The sequence below is a fragment of the Seriola lalandi genome, unplaced genomic scaffold (assembly GCF_002814215.2).
Source record: "Seriola lalandi dorsalis isolate HSWRI2012SDOR001 ecotype SW California unplaced genomic scaffold, Sedor1 jcf7180002054962, whole genome shotgun sequence".
In the NCBI taxonomy this organism is placed as follows: Eukaryota; Metazoa; Chordata; class Actinopteri; order Carangiformes; family Carangidae; genus Seriola; species Seriola lalandi.
Genome location: NW_019525513.1, coordinates 818,544 through 837,873, shown reverse-complemented (window position 1 = coordinate 837,873; position 19,330 = coordinate 818,544). Strand labels below are relative to the sequence as shown.

The 19,330-nt window shown below is 43.7% G+C and overlaps 1 protein-coding gene across 1 annotated transcript; it reads right to left on the bottom strand.

The window, feature by feature from the left end:
* Positions 1 to 1,568: 1,568 nt before the first annotated feature.
* Positions 1,569 to 19,101, bottom strand: LOC111646013 (transmembrane protein 163a). Its single transcript, XM_023395378.2, has 9 exons — positions 18,822 to 19,101; positions 18,305 to 18,659; positions 16,955 to 17,074; positions 11,139 to 11,182; positions 10,920 to 11,011; positions 7,547 to 7,643; positions 2,891 to 3,002; positions 2,281 to 2,422; positions 1,569 to 1,658 (listed from the first exon to the last, which is right to left on the bottom strand). Exons 2-9 carry the CDS (start codon positions 18,504 to 18,506, stop codon positions 1,598 to 1,600), a joined length of 870 nt encoding a protein of 289 aa, XP_023251146.1. The 5' UTR covers positions 18,507 to 18,659; positions 18,822 to 19,101; the 3' UTR covers positions 1,569 to 1,597.
* Positions 19,102 to 19,330: the final 229 nt, after the last annotated feature.

The following is a 19,330-nucleotide window of genomic DNA, read 5'->3' as shown; positions in this document are numbered from 1 at the left end:
GTCTGAGCACGTTCAAATACACTGAACAACATTAATACAACACTTTTGTTTTTAACTCCCATTTTTCATGAGTTGAAATAAAAGATCTACCCACACAAAAGATACACTCACACACACACACACACACTCACACATATATATATATGTATATACAGACATACCGAAGAGATGCTGATGCCCGTTGTCGTGTCGTTCATCTGCCTCCATCACCTCGTTGCAGCGTGATGTAAACAAATCCAGGAAGGCTTTTTAAAAAAGTCCCAGCTGTTGCACTCACTGCCATTGAGCGTGTTTGAGAATATCTGGATCTGCGTGGACGACAGCACCTTCCAACTTCCTGCCAATACTCACACGGCCACCGAAGAGGAGCGGTTTCCCGACAATCGATAACCTGATCAACTCTGTGCTGCGTGAGGTGCAGCCTAAAGTCATATTCAATCAATATCTTTCATCAAAACAAACTTTCACATTTCGAAGTGGTCTGACACACCTGTGCCAGGTGGAGGGAGGGAGGGAAAGGAGGAGAAACACTCACTAACATTTTTAAACACATTTGTGAAATAAAAACTTCTGTTTGCTTGGAAATAAGTTTGAGCTTTTAAATTTCAACTCATGAAGAACAAGGAGCAAAAAATAAAAAATAAATAAAAAGTGTTGCATTTGTATCTCTCAGTGTGTTCTCACCTGTACCTGTCAGCAGATGGCGGCAGAGTCCACATTCTTGAGTTTCATTTCACCTCCACAAACACAAAGGTGGCAGCCTGAAGTAAACAGAGCAAGTTTGGGCCATTTCTCTTCTGTTAGATTTAAAGTGAGGTGGAGGGAGAGTCAGGTCATGACATAACGAGTTTATCCTCCAGCACTGTGGGCTGTCGCTGCCACAACAAGTGTGTGTGTGTGTGTGTGTGTGTGTGTGTGTGCCAAATAGGCCTTGTATTGATATATCCTCCCTGGAGTCATAAAATGGGTAAAACACCATTAATACTCCACTGCTACATCAGCTACATCAATCACTTCAACTTGCGATCTGCAACGTTTTACAGCACGGCTGAGCGAAGGCCTCTAGGAACCATGGGTAAAAAAATAAACTGCTGTGTTTTGACAGGGCGATGAGGTGTAACTTAGGTATTGTACATCAACTTGCTGTATGAAGATCTGGAGCTTTTATGGAGTTAGGGACTCTCGGGGGTCCATACGTCTCCGGTACTCTGCGGTCCTGCTCGTCTCTGTCCTGATTCATCACCTCTGAGTCAGCTACTTTTTAAAGTTAGCTGCTCCCTTCCACCCTCATGTTTCAATATGGAGGCATGACGGAACGGACTGGCCCGTTCACTGTTAAAAGACATAAAGATATAATATGTACAGCAAATTGTAAAACACTTAAAAGGTGCCGAGAGTTTCTGTCACCGTCCGTCTGGATCCTCAGGTCACTGAAGCCTCCACTGGCACCTCCAGGACTGAATGTGATTGTCTGTGGAGCAACCGAGGGGACCGTCGTCCCCGTCCCACTCCTGTCAGTCGGTCAGCCCCCCCTCCCACCTTTCCCTCCCTCCATCCATCCATCCCTCCTCCTCCTCCTCTTGTCCTCTGCGGTCCGTCACTCAAAACGCTCGTAGTTCCTGGTCTGTCGGACCCGTGGGACCATGTCCAGCAGCAGCCTGCGGAGGAAGACGGGGGAAAGCTCTGACTTACTGAGACCCTGAAGGCATTAATTCATTTTGAGATTTCAGCTGTTCCTCAAGGCAAAAAAAAAAAATCTCAGTTCATCAGCAGTAAAAATTGCAAATTTAAGACGAAAATTAAAAACATGCTCCTGAGAGGAAACGTTAAGATTTTACTTTTAAATCTATTGTACAACCTTTATTTCTGTCTGGGGAAACATTATCTCCAGCGTAGTTTCGTTAACACATGCCAGACATTTAAATACCACATTCAAATGATGTTTCATGCCCCTCAGGTCCTGTGTTATTGTGATTTAGGTGAATGGTATAAATGATTTTCTTATTATTCCAAACCCAGAGGGTGCAGTGAATCACAATTATCAGCTTTTAGTACAACATTCAAAATAAAATACAGAAATGAATGTAACATGCTCAGTGTGTGTATACAAGGTTAGGGTGAGCCTTAACACAAACAGATGGTTTTGTATGACAGAATCAAAAGCTTCAACTTTACAACATTGTTTTTCTATCAATGGAATTGACGACTTTATTAATTACAAATGAGGCTGCTGCAGCTGTCCCGTGTCCAACTGCACAATAACCTCCACTAGGAACTTACTTGACTCCATAGGCGAGGATGATGAGGCCTATGAGGACACCTATTGTCCCGTCCAGGTACCACACCTTGGGTTCATGCTTGAACACTTCGGCACTGATGAGGATGGAGAACCCCATGACCCCCCCCACCAGAGAGTTAAATCCTGGAAGGAGAAAAACAAACACTTCATGTAATTTTTTTTTGAGAAAAAATCTTATACAAAGTCAGCTGAGGAAGGTTTTGAAGGTTCAGTGTCGGGCGTCCCTCACGCACACGCTAAGAGTCCAGTGGACATGTGATATTGACTGCTGTGGTATACAGCCGTTTACGAAGCGTCTAGTGGGATGACAGATTCCTGACGTGCCTGTGATGTCTGTCAGCCATGGAGAGGTCATCCTGTTAAACCAAAATACAACTGGCCACGCCCCCTGTTTAGCTGATGACGACCAGGATCTGTCGTCACACGGCAGGAATGCAAGCGTGAGTGAGACGTGAGTGAGTTTGTGCTGTCATGCTAATAATTTGTGACAGAGGAAGTCACGCTTTAATGCAGATAACAGAAAAAAACTATACAACTCTATGGTTAGCTTATGGTCTTGATCTGGAGGTTTGACCGTGTGTGCGCACCCACCATCAGTGATCAGGGCTCGGCTTGTGAGCACCTTCCCAAGCATGAACTTGATCACAGCCAGGATGATACACACCAAGCCGCTGACGATGGACACGCTGAAGAGGAAGTCGTCCTGAGAGAGACAAAAGAAAAATGGACAGAGATAGTGAGAGTCATGGTTTTGTTACTTCACCGGCGTCCCTCAGGGTTCAATTCGAGGTCCTCACTCAAAGTACATCACGGGTTCATAGACACAACTTTGAGACTCAACAGTTCCTGTGTTGGCAGTATTTATGGTAAAGACGGTAATAAACAGTAAAACTGAACTGTAGCTTTTATAGTTTCAGTTTGATTTATTAAATAAAATCTCTCTAAACAGCTTCATCTAACTCTGCAGTTGTCAGCTCCAGATAAGAGAAGATAAGATAAGAAGATAAAAAACATAATATGATTAAAAAGGTAGACAGACACATCTAGGTCACCTTCGATTTTAACTATGAGCTCACAGCAGCTGCAAGTTGTTTAAGGACTTTTTTGCCCTGGGTTTTTACCTCTCAGGCTAATTCCAGGCTGCCCTCAAGATATCATAATTTAAGAAATATAATGCAGTATAGAACAATACTCTTAGTGATGCAATGGATATATTTCTATCCTAAGTTTTTATTAATGAAACTAACCGGTGAGCAGCAATTTCATCATCATGTTAAGTTTTTGTTTGTATCAGTCAGTTGTGTTGTGTGACCAACATTTCCTTGCATCCCCTCTGAAACCAAACCTACACCCTTTGTATCAGTTATTACCCCAGCTAATTAAACTGCATGTTCATTGCCATCTTCAGATTCTCCATAGTTGCTGACAATGCCACAGGGACTTCTCCAGACAGCTGGTCCACACTGCCCGACCACAGCAGGCTCCTCCTCTACAGCTCATTGCGCCTCCATACAACCCCTCTACCTCCTCCTCGATGAAGTTTCTCTGCTTCCTATCATCAATCATATCTCCACATGTCCATTTCACCTCCCCTGTGCATCATTCAGGACAATTAGGCTCCAACAAATGTTTTCCAACTTCATTTGCTTTCTCCTCTGCAATTCTGGGGTTGCATACGCTCCACCTCTATGGTTTTTAAAGAATTTGAACATTAATATTGTTGCACCTATTGTGAGTCTGAAGGGAAACAGTTCCAGTTAAATCCCTGAAATGAAAATGCACAAAGGCTGGGCGGACGAGAGAAGAGAAAGGGAGCTGCAGAGCACTCAGTGCCTCTGCGGCGGCATTAATATTGCACTATGGCCTTGGAGCCATGAAAAGCTAATTTGGCGAACTCGCACACATCAAAGAGGAGATGGAGAGAAAAACCTCAGCGCGCTGCACAGACCTGAGTCAGTGCTGTGACTCAGGTCTGTGAAAATAAAATCTAAAATAATATTGAACACATTCTTCAGCAACAGAGGCGAAGGTTTCATTAGAGTCAAGACGGATCTGTTCATAATTTGCCATGGCTTTAAATTGTTCAGTTAGCTGGTTTAAATCATTAACCATTCAGTGAGGAGATATTAACGGATGCTGGAGTGGTCACGTTTGTTTGTTTGTTTTCGCAGCAGGTCGTGTACAAACGTTTTCCACACGGCCAGTAGAATATAAATTATAGTCGACGACCAGCCGGGAGTCATGGGAGAGTGGAGTGCGTGGGAAAGCTCACCGGATCATGTGACATAGTCAGATACACAAACACTTTATAGAAGGAATTAAAGATGAGTGAATGTACTTGAGTAAGAAAAGCATATAGTTATACTAACGTTCTTCTATGTGTGTGTGTGTGTGTGTTTTGATTTACTAAATATTTCCTGCAGTCTGTTATCATGGGGAATCCCCTCAGTGACCTGCTGATCAAGATTCACAGTGGGTGGGCTGACATTTTGGCCCATGGGAGAGGGAAATGCACACACACACACCCACACAGACAAACAAACCCTGCCCAGACTGTGAACACTGTGCTTGACATTTACATTTGACAACCAGATCCCTGTGCAGAATATGAAGATGGTACAAAACTGTTCTGCTTCTCAGTCGCGGAGAAGTTGTGAAGTAAATGAATCATCATCTACAATTACCTGGACGTGAAGGTGTCAGACTGGGGCAGAGGGAGCAGGGGGGGAAATTAATTTTTCGATGGGTTTCTGTTCATTCGTAGGTAATAATGGATAAAAGTGAAATTGCACTGGTGTTATCTGCTGCAAATGTTCAGGTCAAGTGCATTTAAAAAAGACATTTTGCCAAATACGGTTATTCCCATCGAGAGTTGAATGAGATCAAACATAACACCACGGTCAGCAGTCGGTTAGCTTAGCTTAGCGTAGCAGGGGGAAGCAGCTAGCTTAGCTCTGTCAGACGGTGAATAAAAACCCAAACAAACAAAAACAAATCCACCTACTAGCAGCTCTGAGGCGTAGTTTCAACTCGTGACTCATTTTTACATGTTGAATTATGCATGGAACAACATCATCGGTCATTAAGGAGGTGAAGTTCGTCTCGCCTTCTGTTTGATGATCATGTATCTTAAGGGGTTTCCCAGGGTCCTTTGAGTGGCTTTCAGAAGCCCAGGGGTTGTGAGGTTTTTTCTCACTGTCGCCCTTCAAATTAAATTAAAGTCTGAAAAACTCTGCTGGGAGTTAAAAGGTTTTCACAAACCAATTGTTGAAACGCCTGTATGAATAATAAAGCCTCGTTTGGGATGTAAACTGACATTAATTGGGCTTAGAGGATTAGCAGAGCAGGAACAGTCAGGTGTCGAAAACCAAACATCCTCCTCTCTGACTCTCCCCTCCCTCTCTGTCCCACCACTGCATACCTAAGCAGCTGCTTACCTTATTAACATTTCATAGCAAGCAGGAAGCGAGGGAGGCGCTGGGGACACACCTTACTTCCAGCATTGGCCGACTGAGGAGGGATGTGAGGCAAACACAAGCTATATATATATATATATATATAGTATATATCCAACTGTGATGCACCAGAAAGCAGACTGTGTGACAGAGGAGCAGCAGGTCGACTCAGAGCAACACAATCTGTCTGCCTTTGTTTACGCCTTGGTGCTCGCTGCCTGTCAGGCCCCGTCTCTTTGCCTCGCTGCAGCCACAGATGAATAGATGGAAAACACGGCCGGGGCCAATAAATCAATAAAGGATCTGAAAACGAATTGAATTTTGAGCCTGAGTGAGTTACAAAAGCGAATCGAAAGCAGGGGAAATGTGCGTTTCTCAACATGGTACAGTCTACCCAGCTATGTAGATGAGTTTAGGTTGAGTCTTGCTTTTAGTTGACACTGCGTGGTCTTAGCCTTGTTGCCGCTGCAGGATGAAGAATGTCATAAATCTCAGGTGTGAAGACTCGGGAGCTTTCACACTCCCTGAAATAGATTCATCACCCGGTTGCTTGGCAATATTCATCTTCCATAGAAACGCGGATCTCAAGGATCTGAGCGTGATGGTGAGCGGTTGTGAGTATTAATCTCATTTGACCTTATTACTTTTCAGGACCAACACACAGAGGAGAGACTGAAAAGCTTGTGGTGAAATTATTCTTCACCAGATTCAATTGTCTTTCAACAACTCAACTCAACATCAGATCAGGTTTGTGTGACTCTGTGTGACCTGCACGACCCCACAGCATCCAACCCAAGTCATTCACAGCGTACATATAGATGTGCAGAAGCTTCCCTCCTGCAGCTTCATCATGAAGTTAAGTTAAAACCAAATCATCTAGACTTGACTTTTAGATTTCTTTTTGCTTGGAGACTTGGTGCCGAAACTTTCCATCTGTTCAGTAACAGCTCTGCGGGCTCGCAGCCCTCTCCTCCTTATTGCTTGGCTGCAGCCAGGCCTGAACCGCCAACCCTCCAGTGACCAGCACCATGTGACGGCCAGAGCTGAAAATATGCCCTCTTATCAGATCTACTGCCAGTTCAAAATGGCAAGACGGGGGGTGGGTGGGGGTGGGGGGGGTGAATCAGCAAACGTCACATCTTCAGCTTCAACTGCAAGAGCTGTCTGCGTGTAGTTTGTCTTGGATGCTAAGACGTACACTGAGATTTTGAGGAGATAATTTTAGATACAGGCACCAAGTCAGCAGTTTTTTTTAGGCTCTAAGTGAAATCCCGGTCTCTGGCAGACTGGAGGTATTACAGACGAGCTGGACAAAACGGCCGTTACTATCTGGCCAAGCTTTAAAAAACAGACACAAATGCCAACTGAAAAAATCAGATTATGCCCCAAATTTTGGCTTCGACTCTGCGGCCTGAGGTCAGGGAGATGGACAAAACTGATAAGTGACTGTTCGGCTGACAGCTGACCTAATATTAATGTGTTTAGGGTTTTTTTTTTTCCTCCTGAGTGTTAAATGGATAACATAATCTGTCCCATATGGTGGGTGCTTTAATCCAAATCTCTTCCATCTCCAATTTGAATCCACGTTTGACCCCCGCACCACAGTCAGAGCCATTTTCTGCTCGCTGACACATACTGTTTAACGTCAGGCAGGGAAATAACATGTGGTAGTAAACTCTCATCTAGTCGTATCCAGTGTTTTATTGTGTAATAAGTACATATCAACTCAAACATGCTCTGTGGTGGCGTCTATTAATGTGGGTTATGGTGTTTGAAGTCAATAAATTCTTACCACTTCAGGTAGCAGCTTGGTGGCCAGGTCGTGGATGGCCTTACCCAGAATGCACAAGGAGGACAGGATGAAAATCACACCCAGGATAATGCAGGCTCTGCAGAGGGAAAGAAAAAGAAGACAGCTGCGGTGAATACATCAGGATCCACACAATCACAGTGCCATGAAAACAATCTCCCTAAGGCAAAAGTTTCTTCTTCTTCTTCTTTTAGGTTTTATTCTTCATTCCTCACACAATTTGAAATTGAACAAATCCTGATGCAACTCTCGACCTCGACACCAAAAAACACGGATCAATAGCGAAAAAGTGGTGAAAGCGGTGCACAGCTGCTACCTGCAGGGCTGAAGCCGGGGGATGTACAGACGTAGTTCAGGAGGTCATGAACAGCAAATTCCCCCGGCACAATCCGAACCACCTCAGGAACGTTCAAGTAGCTACCAACAAAAACTCATCTGTTGTTACTAGAGCTCCAGAGAGAAGCCTGAGAGAGGAGATGTAAAACTACATTGAGATTTTTGGTTCTTTAATCACAAATATATCTTATTTAAAAGATGGGAAAAGAGGAAATTGTGGCACATTTAAAACCCCTTTTCAGAGGTGCATTACCTGCCCTGATCAATCACTTTAATTCAGTCCAGAGGAGCATGTATTCGGGTAAAATTTCTCCCCCTCCCCAGTAATAATGACATCAAAAATCAGTGACTGTTTCTCAGGGAACCCTATCCTCTCATTTAAATCCAGTCTGGAGCAAAGTCCTTGTATTTTAAAGTGGATATCTGAGTTTTGTTGCCACGGGAGAAGCCGCTCGTTCTCGTACTGTTTTAACTGTTTTATCAGCTCGGTGTGAAAATGTGATGTTTTGTGTTAAAAATAGATCAAGTCAAAAACAAAGACGATCAATAAAAAGCTCATCGAATGGGCTGTAGTGAGGTCAGCTGAAGGTATTCTCTTATGGGCCTGTACTAATTTACATTTATGGCAAATTGGCCCCAGTGAAACGATGCTCCATACAGATTTATTCATGGGGCAGCAGATGTCCTTTAAAACACCTTTACCCAATTAACAAAGTCTGCAGGGAGGCACCGAACGACTGGAGCATATGCCCCGGTCATGCATGACTACCAGAGCGTGTGTGTTCAGGTCTGAAGGCTGCTCTCCAGCCACGCTCTGCATCCTTGGGTTATGACCACCGGATGAGGTAACCAAGGCAACACCCAACACGACATTGGGAAGTCCACAGCAGGACAACACACACACACACACACACACACACGCACCGCACTAACAGGCCCCCTGCTGTTTCGTGCACACATGTAAAAATTGCACCACATCTCTGCTCTGCTGTTTTCTCCACAACAATAACAATAACAATAACAGCAACAACGGAACAGCAGAAACATCTTTTTTTTTGAAGGTTTTCAGCTTCTGTTTAAACACATCCATCATATCACGGGAGGATGACATCACTTTTTAAAAAAAAATCAAGCTGCACAGCGGCGTCTCTTTCTAACTCTGCAAACAGTGACGTGAATCAAAGTGTTTTTGTTTTGAAAAGCTCCACGACTCCGTGAAGGGACTGAACTGCCTAATTCGTCTTGTTTTGACATCCCGGGCTTGTTACCTTGGTAACCGGTCCGTACCTGGGCATGATTATTCAGCCACATATCCTCTATCAAACGCAGACAAATAAAGAATTAAGAATAATATTGACTCTCTGGTTGTGCATTAGTCGGTTTCTCGCTCACAATGGCACAATGCTACAGTTATAGTGTGTGTGTGTGTGTGTGTGTGTGTGTGTGTGTGTGTGTGTGTGTGTGTGCATGCACATGTGCAGCATGTGTTTAAGTAGACTACATGTCTGCTTGTAAACTTGTGCATCGATCTGTGTGGGTGTTTTAGATGCTTGCAGGATGCAGGTGATTCTCGCTTTTCTGTCCGTCTCAGAACATTTATGCCTAAATATATCCGTGTGTTTAGAGTTATATATTTGTTTCTGTGAGTGTGTTTGTGTGTGTGTGTGTGTGTGTGTGAGACCCAGGAGGAAGCCCGGCCTCTTGGTGAAACCAATTACTGGCTGAGCAGCTTCCTGAACTTGGTCCAAATTCTCCAATTAGCTGCTGAAGTGACAAAATGAAAACTGCTGTCAAGTGGATCAGTGTTAAGATTTAATGTGCCATGAACGTATCAACAACACAGCTAATGTTGTTTTAAGTTTACTCGTATGAAGAAAATGCTGCTAACTGGTGTGTTGTACCGTTTGCAGCATGTCAGATATTTGCACCGACTTTTGAATGAATGTCTCTTTCCGCATGTGTTACCGTCTCGTCTCCAGAGGACGTGATCTCATCTGGCGTCTCTGCAGCAATTAGCAGTCGCTCCTCTGAGACCACGACACGTCTCCACTCCCGAATGTGTGAGTATGAATCTACCAGATGCTCCGACAGTAAGGGCAAAGACGCTGAGAATTTCCATTCATCTGATTCAGTCGGAAACAGATGTTTTATGTTTGGTACTATTTCAGTGTTTTTTTTTTTTTTTTTAGATCAACTAGTTACTGTTGTTTGAGGAATTTCAGTTGTTTCCTCTTGTCTTCATACAACTCAGCAGAAAGTGAAGATTTACAGTCAGTCTTCTTCTCTTTCTTTCTTTCAGTCGCCACCTGACCTCCACACACGCACACACACACACACACACACACATTATTTTCAGCCAGGTAGAGATAAGATGTGAGGCGCTCGTTTGTGATCGGTCCCAGTGGGCCGAGGCTGACAGAGCTGAGGAGACCTGCCGTTTGACACACTCCTTTATAGCACAGACACCACACACACACACACACACACACACACACACACACACACACACATTAGACACTGTGGACACACTGAAAAGGGTTTCATCTCTCCTCACAATGTGGCAGGACAGAACAAAGGCTCAAACAAACGCAGGGTGTCTGCTGGTAGTTTACAGATATAATTTTAAGCCTGAACACTGATTCGGAACTATACCAAAAATACAAATAGTCAGTTTAAAGTTTCTTTTTAAGATCTGCTTGATTTTGTCAAAACTCTCATCACTTCCTGCAGATGAATCATTTCAAATGCAGTCAGTTTGACAGTTGACAGTTAAATGCAGATGATTTTTCCAGGGAATTACCTGCACAACGCTGCAGGTGTCACCGTATTTGTGCAAGCCATCATATCATTATCTATTTATATGATCATATTGTTATTATTTTACTGGTTTCAATGCGTCAAACTTATGATTTCAAACTTTTTTAGGCATTTTAAGCACTTGTGGACTCCTGAAACTAAAAGTTTACATGTTGATTTTAACGTAGGTCTGAGTGGATCTGGTTTATGTGATTGTACTTACATGTATTCACGGTGTGCGGAGTGAACGGCCGCGGCGTTGCTGTACCGCCACAGTACAATGACAGAGGACAGCACATCCAGCGTGGCATCAAACTACAGAGTGGAAAAACAAACAAACAAAAAAAAGAAAAGAAAAAAAGACATTTGACTTTCTCTTCCCTGCAGCACACAGCGTTGGCCACACGGCTTTAGTGAAGTGGAGGCTTTACACGTGACTTACAGCAAATCCGAAAGCTGAAGCGCTGTGACGCATGATGGAAACAGCTGGGGAGAGAACAGAGAGAGAAAGAATGAATGAGACGTGACTTTAGATCAAACAAGTAACAACAGATGCAACATGTTTGTGACATAGTTTGACCAGTTTTCTTCACAACACATCCACAGAAGAAGAAAAGATTCCTCGTCTTAAATCATTTATTCATATTTATGGTCACGGAGATGGATTTTATTCTTTGTTCATATATATGAAAGTGAGAATAAATTCTAGTGCATGTCTCTGGGGGATTATTCTGTATCTGTTACACACACACACACACACACACACACACTCTCTCTACTCAATCATATGCCTTAATGTGCGCACAGCAGATGTGCTATATCCTCATAAGTGGACATGAAAACACCGGGATGACCTGACGGCAGGTTGAAGATTACACCGTCTGAGCAACATGGAGAAATGAAAAGTGTCAGTCGTCTAAACTCCACAGACACTGACTGGCTCCTCTCCTGTTTCACTGCAGTGATAGCTGATTATCATTTATGTGCAGCGGTGAGAGAGGGGAGTTGTAGGTGTGTTGTTGAAAAACAAACCACCGTGCGCAATCATCCACTCACACCTGCAATGAGGAGAGGAGGAAGAAGAGACAAAGGAGAGAAAGATGCAGAGAGATAAAGGGGAGGAATCCTCTCCTCTCCTCCCAGGTTTATTTTTAGCTTGACTCACTGGGGGCAGCAACTTGCCTCAGCCCTGCAAGCAGAAACAGCACCGTGTGGTATCTTTCACTAGGCCTCTCCTTTATTTCTCACTGTCTATCTGCTGCAAAAATAAAACAACTCATTCCTTCCTCATTTTATCCCTCTTCCCCCTTCCCTGTATCCCCTTTTCTCTCCTCCTCCTTCTTCCTCATCCTCTCTCTTCCTCCCGTTATTATTTCATCTCCATTCAGTTGCTCTCTCTCCGAGCTGACGGCACAATCATCCACTCCCCGGCCATCGCCCTGACCAAAATGAAAAGAAGAAGAAGAAGAGGGAGACGAACGCTGGCTTCGCATTCACACATTGAAAATACTTTAGCACACATGAACAAGCCTTGAATACAAATGAGTGTGATAGCAGAGATCTGCAGAGATGCAGCATGGAAACAGCGACAACAACTGTTTCTAAAAATGATCCGTCAACAAACAACTTTTGGTCGGGAAATTTAGCAAAAAGTCAAACACAGTGTCTGATGACCAGCTTCTCTTTGCTCTAGATTCTGGTGTTTTATTTTGAAAATGAAACAACATGAAAACCCGAAGTCGTTATTTTCTTCTGAGATCATTGTGTCATATTAAAGGTAAAAAATAATAAAAGGCGACACTTGGTATTTTCTTGAATCATCATCCCCCTGAGCTTTAGCATGTAGCTCAATTTTTGTTGTGGTTCACACATTAAAGGATTTTAATTAACCCAAATTAAACACACTGTGCATGTGCATATTAAAAAAAAACCGCTTGGTTAACCTGTTCTTTAAACATCCAGGGTGGAGATCCTGTGTGTTCCTCAGAACAGACTTATAATCCAGCAAATAGAAGCTGACAGCTGTTCAAATGAAAGAAAACAACAAGGGAGGGGCTGTGTGGACACCAAAGTGACATGCATCTGCCAGAGTTGACTTAACGAGAGGAAAGCAGCAGCAGCATCCACACGAGCCGTTGCTCTTTTGTTTGCATGTGAAGGACTAACGTGTTAGCATTAGCATTAAAAACACAGCAAGGTTTTATATTAACTGTGATATATAAATGAGAATGAGTGCAGATTTAATTTTTCTCTGCAGTTTCAAGTGTGAATTTTACTTTCATGCTATTCCATATTATTTTTTCAGTATTTCAAGACCTAATTTGTGATTGAACTCCCACAGATCTGCCTCTAATGTCACCCAGAAATGTACATCTGCTGCTCCTCCTCCCCTCCTTCCTCCCCTCCTCCCCTCCTAGCTCCTTCATTAAGAGCAGAGAGAGAAGAAGAAGAAGAAGAAATCGTGTACAAATGAATCTGCGGCGGCTCCACGGTCGTCAAAGCCGAGCCCAGCGACGGCTAATTGGCTCCCAGGAAAGCTGGATGGGTGTCAGCAGGGACGGAGCTCCACACACACACACACATACAAACACACACACACACACACACACACACATACAGACCCTCACTGTCACATCTGACAAGAGAAGCAGTAGAACAGAAGATAAAACACTGTTCAAGGCCTGCTCGTTTATTGGTGGTTTGTGGAGCTGCATTATGCATGTCAGTGAAACACTTTGCTGTCAAGGTTGTTTTTTTGATGCCGTTTGACTCACTGTGCTGCTGTAACCAATGCATACGCTTCGTTATTAAAGCAGCAGCGAGGGGCTCCGTTACATACATTCCCATTCATTCAACTTCAGGTCTTCTCCACTAACTATCACTGTCACTCTTATATTTCCGACTTGGTGCATCAAGCCAAGTCAAGCGTACCTAAAGGGAGTAGAGTGACACCTCCCGTGTGTGGAGGGCGTCTTTATGTTTAACTTGAAGCTGCACCTGCCTGCCCAAAACACAATTCACATACACACACACACGCACACACACACACAGGCTTATATGCTTAAGTTGAAGTAGGTCTTTGTGGTGTTTGAGTAATGCTAATGTTTTACAGGGTGTGTTACCCAGCAGCCATCACTCTAGTCCTCATGTAGCGCTGACAGGGAACAGCAGCAGGTGGCGGTGACTGGACTGACACCCTGCAGCTCCGCATCCGCCGCAGAATAAAACCCCAACGCCAACCAGAACGCCTCTCTCCGCCATTTGGTTTCAACGCATGAGTCACGATATCCAACCTGAGTCATCTCTACGTGTTGGTTGAGGTATGTCATGCCCCCTCCCCTCCCAAAAAGAATTCCCAGGGTGCACGGCGGTGCTCAGAGCCAAACCTTTTGAGACGGCAAGTAGTACGTTCATAGCGGACTTTTCAAAGTTAATCATATTCTCTTTATGTATTTTAGATTCAGAGGGCTTAAGATTCCTCAAGGACATTCTCCTCAAGATTTCTGACAACTTGATAAAAGGTTCAAAATGCCGATTTATGCTTGATGTAGTGACGCTAACAGGACGCTGAACACTGACTGATCAGTTCCCAAAACACAAATGAGCAGCTCTGCTCTGCTTCTACAGAGATTTCACTGCATATAATGTGGCTTTTTTAAACCTCGCCTCTCCTCCTCTACACGACCTGGTTCTTTCATGTATTTCCTCCTTTTTATGATGAGTGTAGCTTTATTAATAAAATAAGAGATAATAGCTTTTACTTGGACATCACTGTTGTATAAATCAGCTGTCTTTGTCAGCTTGTTATTGGTAATTACAGTGTCTAAAATTGCCACTTTCCTCTTTATAATTCAGGTCCTTAATGATGGACAGTGTGTTTTTTCTTTGACACGATGACTGTTTTGTTTTGGTGTGTCTTACTTCATGTCGTTACCTTACGCAGGAAGCTCAGAGCTGTCAAACATTAAGGAGAGGAGAATGTGACGCTATCATCAGGATTGTCACGCGGCCTTTGCACGTTAAATTATTCTTATTTACAGCGGGACTCACCGCCTGTGACGTACTTCACATTCAGCACACATCGGCTTGTTTGCATGGAGCCAGTGACAGTTTTACAGGGTTTAAACAAGAGTTTAAGGAGCGATCACGCAACTGGTGCAGTGGATTGTTTGCTAATAAATGTTCACTTTCATTACAGCGTCTATCAAACAGGAAGAGCAAAGAGAAGGAGACTCTGCAGTGCAACGATAAGATGATATTGAATCTAATTAAATTAAATTAAATGGGTTTGATGTGAATGTCAATATCAGCTGCAGTAATGTAATTTAAACCTTGAGCACTGAGTGAATGTTTTCATCACACATAAAAGAGCACAACACTGGTGTTAGCTAACAGTCAATGTAGCATTTATCCACACAGAGCTAAATAAAGTAATGTTATCATGCTGTCACCATCTATGAATATGATCCTAAACACAATGTGGCCGTATTAAAGTCAACACTTTTCTAAAAATCCAGATAGCATCTTACTCTCTGATAGTATCTCTACTATCTGACAAACCCAAAGCAGACTGGAGGCAACATGGATGTTGTTTACCACATTCTTTTCACCACAATGCGAAGCAACTGCGACAGAGCTGTGTTGGACTGGCTCCTCTTAATTTGCAGTGAATAAACCCCTTTCACAAAACGGGACAAAGAAGGAAGCCGTGAGACAGGCCTGTTGTGTCTTGCCGCTCCACCAGCGTTTCCTCATCAGAACAGGAAGTGGGTACAAGGTCTGAAACAACATGGACTGGACTGAGGAAGAGAGAGTCTGATTTTCCAAAACAAAACATCACCGTCCTTCAGCTTCTTTGCTCCAACAACCTGCTGGGTCACTTCGCTAATTCTGACGCAAGTAAAAGCAACCGATCGAACACATCCTCAAACACAGCTCCGATTAATTATTGAACAACTGCAATGAAACAATTAAGTGTAATGACGCCGACCCGGTGCGACTGCAAGTCAGATCACTGATTACTGGAATCTCTGCGGCTACATCGGCCTCATTCATCTCGTCCTCTGCTCGTTTGTGCAGCTGCTTTGCAAGCAGCGCCATGTTTCATTTATGAGTAAGAGCAAGCAGGATGTGACTAGCGAAGGGTCCAACTGCAGGACTACAGAGATGTGAAAATATCTAATGAAGAAAGAGAGAAATCGGTCTGTTTGTTTTTTAAATCAGACTAATGAGGTTTTATACTTAAAAACATTTAAAAAAAAATCAAAGTCATGAAGAAGAAGAAGATGTTATTGTACTTCCTGTCTAGTGTTCAGCAATGTGCACATCTGCAAACCAATGTTGAGGTGATAAACTACACCGCAGCAGCTCTTTACTTCTGCATCTGTCAAGTACTGATCTGCATTTACTGCAGAGGAGGAAGAAGAAGAAGCATCAGTTTTAAATCAGTTAATGACTGATTTCTGAGACAAGACTGACACGATCTGTGATCATCGTCATTTCAAAAACCACTTGTTAAATTTCACTCTATGTTTTTGAATATACCAGATAAATATCCTTCTCTAAAGTTCTGCAAATGTTGAAAACATCTGCACGGTTTTCTAAAATAGAGAAAATCTGAATTAGATCTACAGCATGACTCACTTCTGTCCCCAAATTAGACTCGAAGAGAGAAACTTCTGACATGCAGATGAATTAAAAAGGAATAAAGTAATATTCTCTGCTCTTCTCAATCTATAACCTCAGAACGAGTCATCGTTCTCATGCAGGTGGGGGGGGGGGGTCACACGAGTCCCCGTGCTTGTTCTGCCTCTGAAATAAATAAACCTTCAGTAACTGCAGCGGGAGTCAAGGTCCAGTTCACACTCGACAGCTCCAAAGTCTTTAAGCTTTGTTAACTGAGAGAAATGATCATTTAAAGTGGAAGCGGTGGGAAGCGAAAGGTTCAAGAGGGAAAGAAGCAGGATCTTGGCGTGACGTGTGGGCTGTCAGTTAGCATGCTGGAGTCTGTTATTGCATCGACTGCTTGTCCTTTGTGTTGTCGTTCATTTTGAATAGCACTGTTTAATCAAGCTGTTGGGTGTCGCACTGATCAACAGGGTGTCACGGCATTTCACAAACCTGTCCTTCAACTGAAGGAACAGGCAGCAGGCATCAGCATCTGTTCATTTCTTGAACGGACGCAGCAGAAATGTAAAAAGCAACACTTATTCTGTGGGATTCATGAAAGGGAGAGAGAGACGTGGAGGTGTTACTCACTGAAAGCAGCGATGGCGAGGACGATGGTGACCAGTATGGACACCCAGGACACCCACAGAGCTTTCTTGCGGTAACTCTGGGCTTCGTGAGGCTTCAGGCGCATGCTGCTCTCCAGAAGACCTGCAGACAACAACACAGGGCACAGTGACCCACAAGTAGAGATATGACTCGGAGAGGGCAGAGCAGGGAAATAGAGCAGACGGTTTAACTCAAAATGGTTGCGTTTACCTGCTTTTGATTTGGTGCAGCATCACAAATAGACTGGACAGGGATCACTAGTGCTACTGGCAATAATTACCAGTAAAACCAAGTAATAATGAATCTTTAAAAACCAGTCGATTACATGTAAATAAATGATGATGTTTCTCGTTGGTACTGATTATTCCGGCCTCACAGATGCTACGCGACAAGCTGTAAACACAACACTGACATACATCCTCATAAAGCTGATATGGCGAACGTAAGTCCAGTATTAACTAAAGTCCTTTTCCATTCTGGTTTGGTTTCCACCAGTTCAAAGCAGGCGCCCAGTGACAGATTACCAGTCACAGTAAAAGTAAACATCTTCTACTGCTGTCCATACCTGCCTCTCATAGTAACACATGACGTTTGTGCTATCAATTATTTGTCCATTTGGTTTAAACGACCACATCGTATTTACTGCGATTATGTTTCTATATATCCTGGTGATTGTGGATGTTTGAGCCCATTCACTCTGAAGTAACAAATACAGCCATTTTCTCAAAGCACGCTGCAGTGTTTCAGAAGTGAATTGAGTTTCCACTGTTCTGTTGATCTGCAGCAGCTTGAATGTGCTGGACTTATCCATTAAAATGAACGTGCGCTATGATTTTGGTCAGAGTTACAGGCGTTTGTTGTGTTGTGAGGGCACATTGCTCTGTGCCATATTCAGGATGTGGAACACCTGCTGTTCAAATGGTTGCCTGTGGCTCTCACTCTTTCCCAAAGGCAATCCACTAATTTATTCACTAAATCTGGAACCACAGCACAGTAGTTCAGGCAACATATGTTGAACAGAATGCAGATATGTCTATTCTGTAGTCCTTGTCTACTCAGCCTCGTAAATAATATATCATAATGACATGAAAGCATCAGTCATTAGTTATATCGCCTCTCAGTCTGGATCATCTGGTGGTGGATTATAAGAAAAAGAAGAGCAACATTTTTGAGTAGAGTTGAATGGACACAAGTGGAAACAGTTTTCTACTTAATGTAGCTACAGTAAAATATGCATCTGGTTGTCTCCGTGTCTTTACGCACAGTGTGCGTCCTGGCCACCGCGGGGCATCTGGTGAATACTAAACTTTGAACCTATTTCACACCGCCTACCTCGGTCGTCTATGCTGTCTGTTATCTTCATCTCCTGGTCCATCTTGAAACCCTCTCCCTGACTTTCGGGGTTGGGCTGCTGCTGCTGCTGCTGCTGGTGCTGGGAGTCCGCCTGCTCGCACTGCCCGTTCACCGCCGTGGGGTCCACAACTCCAGCCGGGTACGGGACGGCGGTGGGGTCTGGCTGTGTGGAGTCCGTCATCTTCTCGGCAGGTTGCGGTTTCAATGAGGAACTCCAAGAATGTCACACCTGGGCGAGGAGTGCAGGCTTTCAGCTGGGGAGAGACCTGGAGACGGAGCGGGAGGGAGGGAGGTTGCTTGCAGGGCTGCAGGTCCAGTTGCGCCAAATTACACACTGTAAGGTGAAATGATACCGGAAATGAGGAGACATGGACACCAAAACAAACGTCTGTGTGTCGCCTGAAAAAAAACATTTTAAACATCTAATGTCTTTGACTTTAATGTCTTCAATTCAACTATCATTAAGTCATTTAGAGTCCAAAATAGCTATTATTACCTTCCTTTATGGCATTTGAAATTCGTCCACGACGGGTCTAAATATTTCCTCCACCGAAAAACGTTTTAAAGTATTTATTTTGTTCTCAGGGAGGAAACTGGCTCTTTATTCTGAACATAGTAACCGGAACTGGTATCTACGTTCTTCTCACTAACCTGACAGAATATGTTGCGCAAAGACTGGACAAGCGAAAAGAAGAAAAATATTCTCAACAGGCTCCAATTCGCGATGTCGTGAAACAGCCACACCTGGTCTCTAATTGCTACCCGCGGCGGAGTTCACAAGACCTCTGCACGCGCTAGAGCAGGAGAAAGCCGCTGCGCCTCGCGCCTCGCGCCCCGCGAGGAAAAAACACCCCCACATCTGTCCCATGTGGATTGAGCAGGTCGGCGGACGTGCAGACAGACGGGACCCTGTTGCTCACCTGTCAAGTAGAGAAAATATCGTTTTCTTTTTGTTTGTCCTCGTGAGCACCAATTTATTTGTGACGTAATTTGTTAATTTACTTT

Excerpts from the sequence above, each read along its gene's own strand:
- LOC111646013 (XM_023395378.2), bottom strand. The coding sequence starts at position 18,506 with ATGACGGACTCCACACAGCCAGACCCCACCGCCGTCCCGTACCCGGCT. Across the intron at positions 11,183-16,954 it reads CCTCGCCATCGCTGCTTTCA|CTGTTTCCATCATGCGTCAC; the intron begins GTGAGTAACACC and ends TTCTCTCCCCAG. Across the intron at positions 1,659-2,280 it reads ATCCTCGCCTATGGAGTCAA|GCTGCTGCTGGACATGGTCC; the intron begins GTAAGTTCCTAG and ends CTTCCTCCGCAG.